Source organism: Falco punctatus, assembly GCF_963210335.1.
Source record: "Falco punctatus genome assembly, chromosome: 2".
Lineage (NCBI taxonomy): Eukaryota > Metazoa > Chordata > Aves > Falconiformes > Falconidae > Falco > Falco punctatus.
In genome coordinates, this window is record NC_137581.1 from 1,780,400 (window position 1) to 1,800,220 (window position 19,821).

At 44.1% G+C, this 19,821-nt stretch overlaps 1 protein-coding gene across 8 annotated transcripts in view; it reads right to left on the reverse strand.

The window, feature by feature from the left end:
* The window catches only part of C2CD3 (C2 domain containing 3 centriole elongation regulator), a 53,155-nt gene that overhangs the window by 706 nt on the left and 32,628 nt on the right, over positions 1-19,821 (reverse strand). For 2 of the 8 annotated variants that reach the window (XM_080375554.1, XM_080375553.1), the window contains exons 25-32: positions 17,360-17,498; positions 16,310-16,374; positions 14,364-14,569; positions 13,515-13,615; positions 12,583-12,759; positions 11,405-11,622; positions 8,389-9,436; positions 7,606-7,708 (exon numbers count right to left, since the gene is read on the reverse strand). In XM_080375554.1, the coding sequence (XP_080231680.1) occupies positions 7,606-7,708; positions 8,389-9,436; positions 11,405-11,622; positions 12,583-12,759; positions 13,515-13,615; positions 14,364-14,569; positions 16,310-16,374; positions 17,360-17,498 (2,057 nt within the window). The other 6 variants (XM_080375558.1, XM_080375557.1, XM_080375556.1 and 3 more) reach the window with 6 other exon arrangements.

Below are 19,821 nucleotides of genomic sequence, written 5' to 3' on the forward strand. Positions count from 1 at the left end.
CAGGACGCTGGAGCCCTGGCAAACCCCGGGCTCACGCGGGAAGCTGGATACACAGGAGAAAAACCCACTCAGGATGTGTCTCCTTTTGCTCGTGGTTCTTTTGTGGTTCTCCTTGGAAGGGTTTTTCTCTTGTTCTACACAGAGAGACAACTGCTGGGAAAAAAAACCTGTTCAACTGTTCAGAAAAAAAAAAAAAAAAAAAAAAAAAAAAGCATCCACGATGGTGAAATATTTCTCTGCCCCACACGGTATTGGATGCTGCGATGCTATTCCTTCTCAACGCTACAGAACACAAAAGGTACAGACCAAAATTAGACAGGTCCGCCCAAACCACACGATCCAGCTCAGACAAGCGAACCCCGAATTCATGAAGGTCTATCCTCAGCCAAAAGGAATCACACCAGCTTGTTCACCAGGTTCTGACTCTCCGAACTTGGGTTTTCAATTATTATTATTTTATTTTAATTTGCAGAATCCTAAAAACCAAACCCCCGTGCAGCGGAGAGGCAAGGCTCCCACGCAACAGAGCCCAGCCTGCTGCCAAACCAGGCGGGCCAGCCTGAGCTGCCTGCAGGGACCCCCGAGAAGCAGCCCCCGAGATGAAACCCACCATTTCAAGCATTTTAAAACATCACCCTCGGTCTGCGTGCACACCCTTCCGGCAGCCAGGCTTTCTCCCCGGTGTCACAGCAGCGTTGACGACAGGTGATTTTGGCACACAGAGGCACTGGCGTTTCTCCCCCGCTGGTTCAGAGCCAGGCTGAGCCCGGGAAGCACCGAGCGGAGGGATGCGGCTTCGGCCGCCTGTAGCGGGTGAAGCTTTCAGGACGTGCTGCTCATGAGCTGCGGGGCCAGGGAGGTCTCCTGGCAGGGGGGGGCGGTTTGGAAAGCTGATAAGCCCACCCGACCTTTCGCCTACATGGCTGAGCTGCCTCGCTGGGCACAGGCCCGTTGGGAAGGTCTCCTAAGGTGATCCGCTCCCTCCCGAGGGAACCGGCGCCAGGATTCTGTTCCTGTGTGCTCCCTGCTTTGATGTGCCGTTTGGGGAGGGAAATGGCTTTTTTAGGAATAAGCGGTTTGGAAGGTGCCTTGTGTTTGGTTGACTGCACTTCACAGCCTTGGATGACGAGCACACGGAGCATCAGCCCCACGCCAGCATCGCTGGTGGAGACCCTTACGGGGAAACATCCGCAGGTAAAAGCCACACCCTGATCCTGGGGTACCCCTGTTTGCTAGAGCCAGGGCAAAGCGCAAGGGGCTGACTGTAAGCTAATGTAACATCAGCTAAATTTCTGCAAACAGACAAGACCAAGAGAGGCTGTAACCGCCTGTCAAGATTTCCCAAAGGATGATTTTCAGAAATGCTGACGCAGTCTGCTCCTGCACAGCTGGATTCGGGAGACAGACGGATCAACACTCACAAAGACGACGGGTTTGGTTAATAAAAAGGATGACGAGGGTGGGAACAGCTCGTGTGGTTTCACATCCAACAGCAGCAGAAAGGCTTATGGCAAGCCAGCTACAAATCCCTATGCCCTAAATAACCATCTCCCAGTTTCATACGGCTAAATTGTGTAAATTACATGAACAGTGCTGCAAAAAACTTCTCACTGTACCTAGGAAAATAGCTAAGGGCAGTTAATGCTTCAAAATGCTGCCCATTTCTATCACACTGAAGAAACATACGCGTGTATTTATGAGAATCTTTGCCTTGTGTTTCTTTCTCCTTAAACCTGCTCTAGGGTGGTTTTCCTGAAGCAAAACGTTAAGAAGCTGAGAGAGGTTAAATGCAGACCTGGCAACGTTACAAACTCAAAGACCAGTAGAGAGAGGTGCTTGCTGGCCAAACCACCTCCCTTTGACAGCGTATTGTGCTCCAGGTGGTCGAGAGAAGACTGGGTCAGTAGCTCATTCTTCCCATGCTGTTCTCTGTGCCAACTGTGTCTGAAACAGCTGAAACATTAGCATGGGCTGGAGACGGGACAGTAACCGGCCCGGGCTGGCTCTGTGCAGGGCCTTGATCTCTGTGTAAGCGGTTCATGGAGAAAAATGCTCAAAGTGAAAGCCCAGAGGACTGGTAAAAGGCTTCTGGCTTTAGTGCACCAGGCAGCGTTCGGTTCTGAACACCAGTTTTATGTATTTGCAAGGAACCGGCACAGACTGCCCCATCCCTTGGCCTAGGAAAGTGCGTAACTGTAACGAAACCCAAAAACCCCCAAGGAAATTCTGGCTCTTAAATCCAATATCCTGGTGAAATAGCAGCTAGACAGCCCTGTGCCGCTTGCCTGTAGTGGCACTGGACTTCAGGAACTTCTTTTCCTTCCAGCAAGCTGTGATGATGCCGTTTGTCCTCTGATGAGCGCCCTGTTCTACGCCGGAGGAGGCTACACCACTAATGTAGCTAAAAAAGATCGTCTGCAAAGCTACCTGCCTGCGGAAAGCTGGCAGGAACGACGCTACTGAAACAGAAGCAGGTTTACGCTGTAGCAATGGCGCTCTATCAAATTCCCCGAATCATCCAATTGACCCTACTTCAAAGGGTTGGGAAACCGCCCTTCCTACCTCTCCTAACTCCCCCCTCGCTCCTGCTCGCGCTGCAGATGTCTTTGTGCACAGCTCGGAGCCAGAGACAGCACCTCACACTCTGAACGTGCGGAATAAACACAGGAGGCTTTCGCTGACCCAACGGGACATCTCTAACGAATCTCGGTGGGAGCAGCTGCAGGCCCTGCAACTCAAGAGAAGGTAAGGTATCATGTGGGAAAAGATAAAGGAAAATAGAGCAAGACTGTCTTGAGAATCCCAGAGCCGCCACCACCCCCCAGACAGCACAGCTGGGCACGTGTGCAGAAACGAAAGCACTTTTTTCTTCTGGCGTGCACTAACCCAGTGACCCAAAACCATCTGTAAAATAATCTTACCCTGGTTGTAAGAATTTTTAAAATCGGTTCTAAGGGAGGAATTAAATGAGATTTTCTCTTTTGTTCTTAGAATTAACACTCCAGAGGCACCACAGTACTTTCTCCTGCCCCAGGTGAAGCTAGGAGCACATCACACAGCTGAGTTGGTCCTGATCTGGTCTAGTTGGCCAGAGAGGCTGCTGCAGCCAGTGCTGCTCCTCCTCCCCATTTTGCCACCAGTGCAATAAAATACCCTGAAAGAGCACTGTGCCCTCAAAGCGAAAATACAACGTGAACCGCAGGTGTCTGCTGCTATTAGGTGACACCTAGGCGACGGGTAGCACTTTCTACGCTCCTGACCGTCAGTACACGAGGTGTCCTTTGCAAACGTACCACTTGCACACTGTTGCAGATAGAAGTGGCTAAAATATTCCTCCTCCAATTTTTCTACCACCACGTCCACTGGCAGCAATGCAGAGGTGTTAAGATGCATGTCATCTACTGCAAGGACCTCCCTAAAAATGAACTTCCAGCAGCAGGAAAGGTTTAGCAGCTCTTTTTGCTGCTATTCTACATGCAGAGGTGTGAATCCAAACAAGAGACATTTAAAAGCACAGTTAACAACTCCCAGCTTGCACAGATGATCAGAAGCCTTATGGAATTACGTCTGCAGCTTCAGCTTCACCGGCAGTTTTGGAAGCTACAGGAAAGAGCTACACTTGTATACTCGCCTCTGTATAAAGCTATTTTTCTTTGAAATATGCAAATTCCTTGCACATACAACATTTAGTGAGACTTTCTAGCCTCAGTGCTGCATCTTTGAAATGCTCACTTGATACATCAAACAGGCAGTTTCAAACAGAGTCGTAACCTTCTGTGTCGTTTCGAGAGCGCACAGCTGAAATGTCGTGTTTACATCGGTCCTTGCCTCCGAAACAGGCACTGCTATTTCAGACTGTGACCTGAGCACAAGCGGCGCCCGTCCTGGGTTTTTCCTTCTCCGTCTCTAAGCCAAAAGTGTCACAGACTCCAAGTATCTGATGCTCAGCCACGAAACGCACACATTTAACCAGAACGATGAAAGAGGACTTAGGCACAGAAGATCATGCTTCACTTTTCTTTTTTTAGAAATGGCAGTGATAGAGCAGGACACTTAAACCAGCCATGGATTATCTAATTGGCGTGTGCCAGGGACTGGAGCACAGCAAACAGGTTTATTAGCATTTTATAGGTCTTGGGGCGATGGCTTATTTCAAGGTCAAAGAATTCCGGTAACTGAGGTGGAGACCATTTCAGCCTTGTGGCTCAGCAAGGATACTGGCTCGTTTTGTTTGTGCACAGTGATGAAGGAGGGAAGACAGATCTGTGTTAAGAGGCTACAACCTACCCCCGGAGTGATCTTTCACCTACTTCTGCTTTCTGGACAGGAAAAGGTTTATATCAAATCTGGGACCACAACCACCAACTCTGAAACAGACGTGGAGAATGCAGCCACGTTTTCTTCTTTTTCTGATGGTGAAAACGGAAGAGAAAGTCATCATTTCTGTTCAGCAGGTTAGGAGGACAAATGTAGGCAGTAAAAGCCTTAGCTCTGTTCTCTGGGTAAGCTGAGCAAGGAAAAAGGAGAGCTTTAGTGGCTGTGACTGAAATGGGAGTACACCAAGAAGAAACATGAGCACCCAGAAAGGATGTCAGCACTGTTGCTAGCCATCTGCGTTTTCAGAACAGATAAAAGCCTGTTATTATGAATTTGCCTGTGCTATAGAAGTGTTATTTCTAATTTACACTGAAGGTAAAACTATGCATATACAAATATTAATTATTGTGAGTAAAAGTGGTTTCCATGTAAGTTTCTTATCCTTTCGGAATATTCATAGAGGTGAGGGGGGGGAAAAAAATTCTCAGGATATTTTAATGAAGTTTATTAACTCTCCGATTCTTTAAATACTTCCTCCTGCACTCAAAAACCCCAGCTCCATCACCAGCAGCCTGGGCCAACTCTGAAAGGCAGCAAGCCTTGGGGATGGGTTTACCAGCCAGCACCTCACTGGAATCACATTTAAATGGTTTCACTCTTAGCACGCAATTGCCCCAAACCCTAACCAGAATCAATGCTGCAGTGCTTTCTGTGTCAAACATCATACCTGGAGAGATTAAATTTTTGCTCTGAAAAATCAGCAACAGTATATAAAAGAATACGGAACACACGAACGCAGTAAAGGCAAAGAGGGAGGAGAAGGAAGGCCAGGGGCAACGGGCAGAAACAAGGTTTGGATGGTAATCTGGGCCACCTAACAACGGCTCTGACTCATTCAAGAAATAGTTGTAGCTTTACAGTAAACATGATGCAGTGCTGGATGCTGTGAAGTTTAGCCATGAACTCGGATAATTTTCTGTATGTTGTATCGGGAACTGCCCGAAAAAGGACTGAGAAAAGTGCAAAGCCGCTGGCTGAACCTGAACAGCAGCAGAAATCGAACCAGGGCTGCTGGTCACACAGGACAGCTGGTGACCAGCGTGGACGAGGAGAGCTGGGAAGGACCTCAAAAACTGGAAGCCTGAGGCTGATGCAATGGAGAAAAAAGGTCAACATTTTTGAGATTTTGTGAGGCTCTGCAAAACTCAGGTCCCTGAAAGGTGACTACAGTATCCAGGCTGAGGCCTGAACTGCTGCAGCACCTTCTCAGCTCCCCGTGTCCTCGCAGCATGAGCCAGGAAAACCTTCTTGTCTCAAAACGCTGCCAGCTCCTTTGACAGGACCGCCTGCTTCCCCTTCTCATCGTTCCTTCATCATTTTGTGCAGGGAGTCAGACAAGAGAGGGAGAGGTGGCAGGAACATTAGGGAGGCCAGGAGAGAAGTTTGCCAGCTGCCACGTGAGCCAGAGGGGACTGCTGATCTTCGGGCGAGAACAGCTCCGGTTTCAGCCTTGCTGTCATACTCGTGTCTGCTCGACTGTGCAGAAACCAAGCAAACCCAGATTTAGAAACTGGTGTTCTTGAGGCTAATTAAGAACAAAACTATGAGAAAGCAGTTTTCCTGAACTCTATTTTACCATCAGCACAAGCGAAAAACTTGTTCTTCATATAGGGTGTCTGATGCTGGATGCACAACACAAGGCACAACTGAGTTCTGTCTTGACAGACCCCTACAAGTGCTACAGCGAAGAATTAGCTGGAGTTCATCCAGGAATTAAACTGGTTTAAGGTCAGCTATATCCAAACAGTGCCTTGCTAGTATTCTCCCTAATTATTAATCACTTTCAGGAGTGTGTTTCCAGCCACTAAGCTTAGCAGTGCAGAGAGAGAGGGAATTCAAGTAAAGCTGGTAATACTATTAAACCGTAGGCCTGAGCGATGATTTGCACAGAAAGACACAGGAAGAACCGGAGCTAACCCCGCAGAGAAAGCAAAACTCAGAAATGGGGGCACGACCACAAGACAAGAGAGGAAGGGGATATCATCAGTGGACAGAGACGAACAGAGAGAATTTGAAGCAGATTCCAAAGGAGAAACACATCTGAGATTCCGCTTCTGATTTCATCCACAATATTCAGACACGGCATGAAAAGTATGCTTCACCAGCACTAAGACGCACTGCAGTTAGGTGTTAGAATCAAGACGAATCTTAGGATCCTTGAAGCGTACTGTGCCCAAGACCCCTCTGATACGGGTCTCTATTTTCATCAGGAACAAGTTTCAAGAGCTTTAGGAAAAGATATTAATATGTAGATCAGAAAACAGACATTTTTTACATCACAAAACAGCAACAAGTCAGATATTTCACCTGAGCTGTAAACATGTTTATTAATTTAAAATAGTTTCCATAACTTCAGAGCTATTAGATCCTGACTGTTCCTGTTCTGTTTAATCAAGCACGCTGTTTCCAATTACATAAATGTTCCTTAGAGTGTTTGTTTCATAGGTCATAAGGAAGGAAACCAACACATTATGACATTATTGGAGTAGTAAACAAACAGCCCAGCTGCTGCAGCACCCACAGCCCCGTTAACATCCGTTGCAAAACTGTGGCTGGCAAAGAATAATGCGCAGACCTCAAAACAACTGAGCCACAAACCTCTTGCAGTGAATAAATGTTTACGCACATAAACCCACCTATGAAACAGCAAAAACGATCAGCAGCTTCCCTGGATGAGGAGCGACCATTCCCACTAGTCTACTGTTCCCTCTGCCCGAGAACAGTTACTTGATCCCTCTAGGAGAGGTTCTCCTGCTGCGAACTCCCTCATTTCCCTCTGAACTCAAAGACAGAAATTGGAGTTGTAATTACAAGTTACAGCTTGTGTCCTCAAAATTAGGCACCTTACCTCCCAGTAAAGCCCAAAGAAGTGTGGAGTGGGCACCTGCCACTTCCACCAATCCTAATGGAGAAGAGCCACATCCACTGAGTATACAAACTGGTTAACATGAGTATGCATAAGTAAATGCATAAGTAACAAGTAAATGCATAGTAAGTAAATGCATAGTGGTCTAACATCAATGCATAAGCATCACAGATGATGCAGCCATGAATGCTGCAAATGGCTCTCACAGAGAGAGGAGGTACCAGAAGGCTTCTCCTTGCACGATTTGGAAGCCATCAGTGCTAACCTGAGTGCTGCCGGGCAAAGAAAGTACGTTTGGTCCTGCTCGAACGGATGGACTCCGCTAAGCTAGGACGATAAAGGAAAGGAGGTCCCATACTTACCTTCAGAGCCGTGGAAGGATGAGAAGAAACACTGAGCAGTCTCATGGAGGCTTCCATCTGCTGGGGTGAAAGGAAGAAGTTGGGAATAGCGACAGGATCAGATCTGAGCAGAAGGGTTAAGGAACAACCTGTGGCAGCGCGTGGTTGCGCAGAGCTCCACAGGAGCTGCCGATGTGGAACAGCCCTCGATGTGACAGCTGTTAATGGATCCCAGAAGGTGAATTCCGTTCATTTTAATTGATATTCTATTGTTCTGAACACTCGGTTCTCTCACCTGGCCTCACAGAGCATGGGACACTAACTTGCTCTACGATAATACCTCACATATTTTCAGTGCTTTGTCCTCCAAAAATTCCAACACAGCTTAGTGAAACTGAAAGCGAGATTTGGGATCTGTGCAAGAAACGTGGGAAAGTATTTTAAAAGCAAAATAATCTACAGGTTTCTTAATACAAAATAAACACAAGAGCTATAATACATGAAGGAAAACGACATGGGGAAAAATACAAGAAGACACATTTAAACTACCCAAAAATGAAATAACTCTCATGGATCACAGAATGCATTGGTTACAAATGGCAAGGAAGTTACCACTATATTGTGTGAAACACAACACAACGGGGTCTTCCAACACCTTCCCAGGTCACCAATTCTGGACTCATTTCCCAGGGAAGAGCTCCACATAGTGGATTTCTCTTTCCTGAGGCCAGTGAGATTCTAACTGAAAAGTAAGACATGCTCCTTGAATGTAATGTGCATTTAAGAAAGAGAAAAGAAGGATACAAAACCATTTTCGGTTTGACAGACTTTTCTGACTCTTCCGGTGGGTCTTCGCTACTGTCATCAGAAAAGCTTTCACTGTGTCCTTCCGAGCCCGCTTGGGCTGATACACTCTTAACACAGATCTCATCAGAACCAGTTTCTTCCTTGTCTTGACGATCCTCATTTACAACCTCACCGTCTTCCTCCTCCTTTTCTTCTGTGGTTTTTGGATTGCTCAAACCGACGTCTCCTGGAAATGCCAGCACCTCTCTGGAGGCTCTATGAACCTCCACATTTTGCTCTATACATTTAGTGTTAAATGCTTGATCCCAATCACAATTTCCATTTTCTAGAGGGCCACTGGCTGTTTGATGCACTTCTGACAAATGAGCAGGCTGAAACAGCTCCTTCCCAGTTGTTTCTGTGCCACTTTTCGAGCTCTGAAAGCCTTCTGTTACTGGCCAAGGACTGCCCTCGTCTGTGAGAAGGCTAACGCAGGGGCTAAGGGGGGTGGCCATGCTTTGGTTGTCACCTTGTAGCATGCTGGACAAGGTGCTGCTCCGTCTGCTGTTTCCTCTTTGGAACCAATCCATATCCCTGGAGTGCTGATCTTCAGGCCTCAAGTCCACGGGCTGCTGGGCAGCACCCTGCTCTACCTCAGACAGCACGCTGGACCAGGGGCTAGTTTTGTCCGTTACAGTTGTTACTTCATTAAGAGTTCGGGGTTCTATAACATCTTCTTCATATTCTTCTTCACTGTGTGGCTGTAGAGCAAAAGCACCTTCATCTTCCTGGATATCGTCCACTGGCGAATGATGCTCATCTCCAGGGACAGCTTGGTCTAGGAGTTCATGTAACATGTTTCTCTCAAACACGGATCTCCCAAGAGGGCACGGCCGCTGCGTATCACTGCAAACGCTGCGGGAGGCCAGCTCAGCTTGGCCTTGGCGTACTTCAGGTCTGGCTGCTTCGTCCTTCTGGGGGGGTGCACGTATAGACCCCAGCTTTCTGCTGCCATCTTGATGCACGTTAGAAGACTCTGTACTATTTTTAGTTATAGTCTGTAAGTCTGATTAATAGAAAACAGCATCAGTAAATGCATGGAGCGACAGTTCACCTTTTATCTCATTTATTTGGTCTTTCTGCAGAAAACCACACACGTAAGAATGGTTAGGAGTTAAACACGCACAGCTTTGTCAGACACTGCCGATGTGATTGCATTCTGCTCTCTCTACCACTGACAAGGCCAACAGAAGGACAGAAATGCTAAGGAAAAAAGGAAATGTTCAGCATGAAATGACTGGGAAATAACTAGAAATATCTACCTCAATGTAAAGAAAAAAAAACATTGGACAGTGAAAATATTCTGATATACAAAGTTCACCTAAAGCAAATGGAGAAACTACCTTTTGCTTGGCATGACTAAAAACGTTTTGGACAGTTCAGACCACATAGGAAGGAAAGTGGAATAATCTAAGACAGCAAAGATGGGTAATCTTACCAACTTTTCCTCGCATAACTTCCCCAGTTTCATATAGACACCCAGAAGACCTCATTCCTACTGATATTCTCCAGCTTTCAGTTCAATTTACCAACTTGAATCAAATTACAGACAATTGTTAATTAAATATTTGTAAACCAGAAATTCACTCAGGACTATTGCTCAGGTGTGGTGATAAAATTGTAAAGTCTGAAAACAAAGAGCTGGGAGAAAAGGTGATTGGATTAGGAACCTAAACATTCATAAAATCTGTGCAGTCCTGAAAATCTCTGGGGATTTTACAAATCCTTTAAAAAGCCACTATCACCTATTTTTATGTTCCTAGTTAGCAGATCCTACTAATTTCTTGCATTCTTTGAGAAATTAGTTCACTGGTATTGGGTTAAATGGCAAAATTAGTTACTCTGAGGCAAAAGTGCTGCTATAAGGTAATGGTGGAGGACATTTGGAAAAGGAGAAGGCAGAGTTTGAGACAGATGTAGAGGAGAGCATGTTAAGAAGCAGCAGAATCAATTAATAAAGATGAGGAGGGGAACAAAAAGAGCAAAATCTTGAAGAAAAAGAAAAAGAAAAAAAAAAGAGAAGATCAAGGTGGTAACAAGAATGTCAAATTCTGGCACAATAGAAATACGCCCTTCAACTCCATCTCTTGAAGCGCTGCTTCCCTGTAGGTCGCTGCAGGCAGAAACAGCACAGAATAACTTTTCAACTGGCAGTGCTCCGAGCCACAGTTTATTCTCTACTCTGATAAATTATTTTAAAAGCACCAGCATGAATTTGATTTCCTAATCATTTTGCTACTTCACAGCACCTCTCTGGTATGAGATCAGAGTGGCACAAACAATTAAGCTAACATTAAATTAACTGCAATCAGTGAGCTGGCTAGCGCTGAGGTGAAGAGTGGTTACAACAGAGCTGTTAGAAATGCCAGGCAGAGTGAAAAAACACATCTGAAAACAAAGTGTACAAAGAGATACTGTTTCCTTCCCTGTTGTCACACTCTATCCTTATTAAAGATGTCATTCTGTGTCCAACAGCACTAATGACAGGGAAAATTAATTGCATTGATGCCTCTGTAAGAGGAAATGTATTGAATGTGATAAACAGAAAAGAACCTGCTCACTAAGAGCTTTGTCTTACCCATCCTAAAAGAGTCTTGTTTTAGCATTTCATCATAGGGCACAAATTTCACCTGAAAACAGAGCTATGCCAATTCCTATTAGCAAAGAACCACAGATCCAGCTCAGTATCGTTCTGGGGATTATTTCCCCGCAAGAACCCTCTTTTTCTACTGAACAGACATTGATATTTAGGCTACCCTGAAAGCACCTGGACTCCCACCTAATCTTCCTTCTGAACGTTTCAGTTCAACGCTATCACCATGTTCAGGGATTTGAAAGGGTCTCTAAAGCATTCTGCCAGCAGACCAACACTTACTGATTCCCAGCACCAGGAAGTGGTCCCGATTACGTCAGAACTTTGAAGACACTTGCAGGCAGCTTCTGACAAAAAATTCCAAGCCAAGTGACAACTTACCATTGAGTAGGCTGCTGACCTGAGACACCAACTGACTCGATTTTTCCAAAAGATGGCATTCGTCGGGATCCACTTCTCCGCTCATCAAGCCCTGATGATCACTCTCCCACTCCTCAGGACTTGGTTTGGATGTGTTACCGCAACTGAAGTCAGGAAAAGACTTGGTCAGCTTCTGACTGAAGTATCTTTGAACCTCATCCAGCTCACTCAGGTTTTTTCTGTAGGCAACAGTAAGAAATTTGGTAAGAGGAAAAAAATAGCCTGTGGCAGACTGGTTCTATTTGTATCATTCTAGTCAACAGCATGCAAATATGAGATTAAAGGTTATTATTGAAAAATAGATCAGTAGGTAAGTGTTGAGATTGCTCTAAGTGAAAGGATAACACTTGAGAACATATGCCGAATTAGCTATGAAACTTAGGCTGGAAGTTAAAAAAAAAAAAAGAGCTAGTTTTAAACTTACTTAATCAAAGGAGTTGGATTTGAGATAACTTCCCAACAGAAGTCATAAAGCCAAGAATATTACTTGACTTTATGACTGAGCTTGATAAAAATTGAGGATTTCTACTTGCTTAAGATCTAAAGATTTTATGATATACTGCTTACAGTAGCAGGGGAAGGGATGGAATAACTCAGAAAGTCTCTTTCGGTCCTATATTCCTACAGATCATAAATAATACTCTTCTAAATTTCCTGATTTGAACCTAGAAACTAGTCAAGAGAAAAGTGCTTCTAGTAAGGAGAAAGGCATCCTGTTGGGAAGGGACATCCAGCCGTGCACCATGAAAATGCTTACAGGCTTGTTCTTGTGTCTGTGAAAACCAGCTCAGAGGACTGTTGGCTTAACAGTGTGTGTTGTGTTACAGATGGACAAAGATGGATAAGGCAAGGCATTCTACCCTGATTTTAAAACACTGCTGTTGCTGCTTCCCTTCGGTAACTTACAGCATTGCTAGAGCACCTCAGTCCTGATGCAGAGATCCCTGACTAGTCCCTGCTCCTCCAGTCTCATCTCATCCTCCTGTAAATCACACTGTCTCACTCATACTTCTTAATCAGCTATTGTATATTTTCATTTTTATTTCCCTTAAAATTGGATGCAAGAATTCTTCACATTCAAGTTCCGCTTTGAGAACCTAAGGCTTTGAATTACCTTGTTGGCTATAGCTCTGTTTTACCTGAGAGCAGTAAGAAGAGAAGCACGTGATGACAGTGACAATGAGTCCGTCTTTGCTGCTCGATGTGCGTTCCCTTCTGCTTGCTGTAAGGATTCGTGAAATCTGCGCACATTCTGCATATGCTCTTCGTGACGAGGCGTGTGTGTTCCAGGGGGACTAATTCTGCTTGAAAGAGGCCTACATGTAACAGCAGAAAACAGGCTGAGATCTCTAAATGGGAAAAGTCTGTCAACTAAGAGGGGAGCTGCCAAGCCAGCTGTTCAGACCACAGAATGGTGGCCCACAGTCCCTCTAAACGTCAAAGACACATACAGGAAAAGTATCATCTCCTGTGTATGCTGAATAAACAAACCATGAATTAAAATGCTCTCTTGCATGTTGCTAGTTAAATATATAAACATAGGTGCTTGCTTTAAGAGCCAGAAAGCAGGAGTTACGGCAGGATATCTGATGGTCCTAGTCCTGGAGCATGCAATACCACAGCATGTCACCAGCTGTGGACAAGAGTTAAGGCAAAAGGAAAGGGATACAGCAGCAATACTCTAGTCTAACTTACACTTATCAGCCTTATCAAAAATCAAACCAAATACAAATGCGACCCTTATTCTTACAAAGGCCTGGAAGAAGTACCTGCCAGTTCAAGCAATGGCATAGGGTAAATCCTAACGTAGAAGGGAAATGAAACAAATCAGGAAATATTAGTGAGATGAAAAAACACATCTGGTTTCTGTAGAAAGGAGCCCATCTCAAGATTGCTGTCTCCTGGGCCACCTTGTCACTGGTAAAGGGAATTTAGTATAATGTTTAAGCCCAAACCCAGGGAAAGACATTTGACAGGGTTTGATATTTTCTCAGTAGAGTCAATAGGCTTCAGATAAGTAGATTTCTGAGCCCTGAATATAATAAAAATGATTGATAGCCAGCAGACTTACAGCTCTTGAGTAGGAATGCTGACTTCCTTTGACAAGGTATTCGACATCAGCTTGGAAAAGCTTGTAGCATTACTGGGAAACTCTGAAAAGCCAGCCTTCACCTAGAATAAAGAGAAACACCACCCAAGAGTCTTCCACAGCAAGAAAACAGAGAAATCAAAGTAGCATCTTGCTGAGCTAACAAACAAAAACTTAAGTTTTCTAAGTTTTCAAAGGATTTTCCAGCACTGAGCCAAAGTACCATTTCACAACACTCTTATTTCAGTATCATTTGTTCATTCCCCCCTACACTACCACAGAACAAACTGATGGAAAACAGGGTACAGGGGCTCCCTTACATGGGTATATCACACCCCAGTGTAACTGGAAAGTCTACAGAATCAAAAAAAAAAAAGCCATGAGAAATGGAAAAATTTCCAGAAAAACAAGTTTCTGCCAAATTAGACATTTCCTAACTAATGAAAGGCTGAATTTACTGTATGCTTTCGGGCATCATCTGCCAAAGCAGCAAACAGACAGGCTCCCAGACATCCAAAACCCCAGAATATTCTCCTAACAATAAACACCCCCAAACATCCACAAAGGAACAACAGAGTGAAGCCACTGCAGATGTTCGTGATCTAGGTTTGAATGAGTGCTGTGACTAGTGTTGGCCTGCAGGTGCCATGGAAACATACAGCAGAATTTTTAAACAAGGAATTAAGTGTTTCTGATACATTTACACAGACTTTACACATTCCAGTACTGTGAATTTGCTATGTTTGCTCATTCCTTCAAAAACCCACAGAGTCAGCGCTGATTATCAGGAATCTAATCAGGTATGTGCAGGGTGGAAACCGAAGTACGTACTGAGGGACTTGGTGGCTGGGCCCGGATCCTTGCCTGCCTTTCTCCTTTAAGATAATTTACGTTTTGAAGAGGAGAAACTGCTACTTTGATCTGCCCTCGGCACTGTCCACTGAAGTCCGTAATATTGTACCACCCACACACGAGCTGGAAGCCAGAAAGAAGAGGAGAAAGGTCCACTGATGCAAATCCTATCACCCGCTCAGTCTCTGGGGAAGAAGAATATAAAGCACATATTAATTTAAACTGCAGGATTTTTTTATTTTTATTTTATTTTATTTTATTTAAATAAATTTATTTTATTTAAATAAATTTAAATTTCAGGAATGCTAAAAATCAGTCAGTCACTCAGCCCTTGAAATATGTCTAGACTTTACAGAGAAAGACATCTTACAAAACTGAAAAAACAGTTTCAAAGCTGACAGCTCTCATGAGGTAAAAACCAAGTAAAGAGCGGAACGTAAATGCGGAGGAAATAAAAAACAGAGTTGAAGACCACAGAAACGAGACTTAGATTTTGGTTGCTAACATGCTTCAAACGAAGAGACCTACAATGCCTGACTGAGAAGCAGGAAAAACTCTTTCAAGCAATTAAACCAGCTTCCTCCCGATGGATTTGCCAAAATAGCTGTCCCTGTTGCAGCTGCTGCTAACCTGAGCACCTGCCTTGGTAGGAATTCACAGCGGGGTGAGGGCCATGCTACAGGTTTAAGAAAGATCACGACGTTACATACCCGATGCGATATTGAATCAGAACTAGTTAAACAAGGGTTGTAACAAACGGAAAAATACTCAGCTTGAAAATGGACTAGAAATACAAGATAATCAAAGACTTGGGAAAAATGAACCTGGAGGCCAATCTAGGGACCTCAGCAAATGTATTCCACCTCCAGAATTGCATTTACACTTCAGAAATTCATGCTACCTCCCTATTCACTTTGCCAAGACTGTCCAAAAACGCTGATTTGTCATTACACTGTTGCATTTTTGGGCAACATTTTTGTCTTTTCTGTCTTGCAAATTCATCTGAAGTACAGAACAAACAATCCTATCCAAGAAAAGGGTATTATTTGGATTACCTTAGCAGTTACATTCAGTTAAAAATGTTCATGCAGAGACAATGAAAGACCAGGGCAGGGAGAGGGACTGGCAGGAGAATCCCTGTGTACGCACAGTACTTTTTATAATACAGAGAAAGGCTGAGTTACAGAGGAAGTTTATTTTTGAAGCAAGAATCAGAAACCTGGACTTTAATATGTAAAAAGAAAGAAAACCCCCCAGTTTTTGAAGATTATCTCCTAACAGTTTGACTGAAGAAGTAGGGCTGTCTTCCCAGTAAGAAACATGGATTTTTGTGCTTGCTTGATACCAGTTAAATATTGGAGGATCTGGGCTAGCAACAAAACAAGCAAACACCAGTTTGAACTACTAACAGCACCTTTTTTCATTTAACGATAAACATCAAGTTTAGCAAAAATGCTTACAAAAAGCTTTTATGATGTTAGGTTTGAAACCCAAGGCCTTCAGTTCCCCCCCGTGAATGCTGAGGAGCAATTTTAAAAATATATCCATGCCACTATAAATATATTTGATTACAACTGGCTGGCCACACTTCAACCCATTGCAGGGACAACAAACAGCATATGAAAGGCACAGTAAAGCATTTCCTTCACTAGGAAAATCCAGCCTCTAAAATACTGTAAAATTAAAAATGGAAAGAATACAAATGAACCAAACCTTGCCAGATGATTAATGAGGAAAAGGAGGATGCTAAAGGCAGGAAATCAATGGGTCTTTAGCATTTTTCTAGCACAAGGTAAAAAAATGTCATTACAACTCTACTCTCCAATTTACTTAACAGAATTTACTTTACTTGCATTAAATACAAGTCACCCAAGGAAAGGGATGCAGAAAAGACACTCCTTTCAATACTGCACTACAAACTTTACCTGCTTTGTGCCACACTTTGAAGACCAAGGTTTGCTGTGGATCCAGCAGAAGCTCTTTGGATAATCTGTTAGGAACAAAAATTGTAAGATTTTATGTGAAATAGAAGAAAGAGCAAGTACAGTAAAATGCTTCTGAAGTTTCCATGTAATTGTATCTATCCAGACAAATCAGTTTTTTTCCTGGACTGATGGAGGGGAGAAACACAACAAACCCTGAAATTATTGAGCCTTCAAAAGCATAACTATATTTATATGGTTCAAGCTTTTGCTTATTCAAGAAATATTTCCCTCTCCTCACTCTTGCTGTAAATTTAAAAGATAGGGCAATAAAAGCATGAAGAAATGGAAATACAGTTTATCTCATGACTCAATAATACAGTGACAGCAAAGCACGGGGGTTATGGGTGAAAGTTGCAATGTCTGAAGTTCATTTCTGGAAAAAAAAAACAAAAAGAAAATAACCCTGAAAACTGAAGTGTCATAGGCAGAACAGCTTTAAGTTGCTTGAAGCAATTCAGACATGACTATGAGCATAAGGAACTTCCGAAACAAAACTTTTAAACTGCAGCTATCAGAGTCTTTCAGTGGCTTAATCTTCATATTACAAATTCCCAAACTTAGACCTCTGGTCCCAAACCAGGGCATAATTTCTAAGCATGAAACAGAGTAAAACATACAGAAAAAGCCAATACATTGGAGCAAGTCTTACTTAACCTTCCCAAGAGTCCTTTAGCAATTAGCAGTCCCTTCCTCTAGATGGGGAAACTACAGATGAGTGGAAATAGGACTGACTCACTCAAAGTCTTAAGCCAAAATACCACGCAGTCAAGGTTCCATGCACGTCAGACTGCCCTTCCTCATGTTAGCTTTAAGACCAAGCCTCCTCAAACAACTCTGTGCCCGATACGAACGTGCGGTGACCGTAAAACATGGAAAAAGCTTTTTTAGCTGAGGGTACAGGGCCAGTAAGTAGAAAGACACTCCTAACTAGATATGTCCTAGCCTGGCTGTCAGATCCAAGGTGTGTCTGAGCGAGCTGGCATCACTCACCTCGCTTGTTGCTGAAAGTCCCAGACCGGTGAGTCTGTATTTTCTATTACCGAAGTGGTTATTGGAGCATCTACACCAGCAACAGCAAACGATACATAGCTACTGGGTGCCGTTACTTCACGTTCTGTCAAAGGACTCCCTAAAATTATACAGAATTATTTTGTTAATAATTAAAAAAAAAATAATCTAAAGGCAGTTCAGCAACTAAAAACAGATAATTATGAAGAAATCCACCATGTAGGAAATACTCCTTTTCATTGCCGGAGCTGAAAATACTGTATATTTACAATGGGAGCAAATATTACATGAACCTTTTACAGAGCAGAAACTGAAATATTCGAGGGAGAAATGGAAAAACTATTTGCCCAAGATCATCCGAGAAGTCAGAGGCAAAGCTGGGAATAAACCCCAGGTCCCTGGGACCCTATTCCAGCGCTCGGGCCCTCCCTGCTGGGTCACAGTTTGGCAATCCTAGCTGCAAACACAGAAAACACCAAACATAGTACAGCTAGATTATTGAGATGAAGTTCGCTTGTGTGGACAGAATATGAAAATATCACCCGGTATCGACGATACTCAAGGATTAAGAAACTTTTTTATATCCTCTATTAGTTCATCTCAAAAAGAGTGAAATAGAGAAACTTAACATCCCTGCAAGGAAGAACCTCATCTGTTACAAAGGTTTAAGTACAGAGAAAAAAGCAGCATATTCAATTTTATTTCAAATTTTTGCTATCTTCCTGCCCCGTTTTTCCCATTGCCCTTCATACCCACTGCAGACGTGAGAGTTTGTGTTATAAATCAATTGTCATAGTCCCCTGCGTTTTCCCGTGGTACATACTTTGAGCAGGGATTGAGCATGTGGAGGGTAAGATACCAGTCACTACTACTACTTTAAGTGCATGCAGAAAATTTGAGAGAAGAAAGTCTAGTTCTGATACCTTAACATTTTGACCAAAACATCAAAATTTGTATCAGAGTTAGGGAAGGAAAAATCTATTGTCTTCATGTCCTCGTCCAGAGACCTATACATGGGGCAGCAGGTAGGCTTCGCTGAAGTCGTTCTTAAGTAGCTTCAGGAAATAACACTTTTAATCCACGCACAAACTACAACTTTGTGATTGCCAAGCTAAGCAACTAGGATGGCACTCACTCTGCAATGCACCAGTGAAACCTTTACAAGAATCCCTGCATAAACATAGTTCAGGGCTAGAACCATAAGCATTTTCTCCCTCATTCATCCTGAAATAACCTGGGAAAAGGTTTGTGAGAAAGCAGATAATGAATTAACTACTCTGATTTGATTAGGTACGTTTACAAGCAGAGGCAGATAGTTTATCATCAGAGAAGCGCAAGGTCAAGCGATGGAGCTAGATGTTCCCCAGATGCTACTGGATTTTATGGATTACAGATTGTTGAATGAAAGCTGCAGAAATTATACAATCACCTGCACTGAATTACAGCCCAAAGAGAAGGGATGCTTAGGGGCTCCTCCCCTCCCTATGTGTCACTTCCTCCAGGTTTGGACCCTTTTAGTCATGTTCAATTTGCTGCAGTGTATCATGGCTTGTAAAGCTGTAGCAGCATTTTACTGCTTACAGAGCTGTTCAGATGGTGAATTTGTAGCTGGCAAAATCGGCTAGGAGAAACGGCCCTAGCCAAGGGGAAACACGATCAGACTTCACAAACAACTGTCATTCAGTTCTTACAAAACTGTTTCCTCCTTTCTGCTTTTCAAAGACTCAACTTGCGGCTTTGGATATTTCCAAGACTCTGCTGACCAGAATGATCAAAACTGATGAGTATGAATCTGATTTAACTAAAAATAATTCTCTTTTCTCCTTAAGTCTCTGTAAAAATATGACCAAATGTGACCGATTTATAGTAGCTTACTGAGTTGCTGCTCATTTATGCCTCGAGCATGAGGATTTGCTGGAGAACAAGATTTGTTTTACAGCATCCACAATGACTTCAGTTAAAACATGCCCCACAAAACTCTTTGCAGTTTGGCAAGACTGTAGCTGCGACAATTCAAACAGACATGCTCAGCGTGAGCTCAGCTTCAAGAAATGAGCAAGACCTGTCCAGACTAGCTATACTGGGTTTGCGTGGCCAGGCTTTGGCAGCGGGTGGCTTCTGTGAGAAGGTGCCGGCAGCTGCCCCCCTGCCCAGTGGAGCCAGTGCCACCGGCTCCCAGCCGGACCCGCCGCTGGCCAAAGCCAGGCCCAGCAGCGCCGGTGGCAGCGCCGCTGGGATAAAGGATTTCGGAGAGGGGGAACCCAGGGGAACAGCGACTGAGCTGGAGAGAGGGGTGAGACTGTGAGAGGCAGAGCCCTGCAGCCCCCCCAGGGCAGGAGGGGCAGGGGGGGCTCCAGGCGCCGGAGCAGAGATTCCCGGCAGCCCGTGCTGGAGCCCCTGGCCAGGCAGGCTGTGCCCCCAGCCCATGGAGCCCCCGGCCAGGC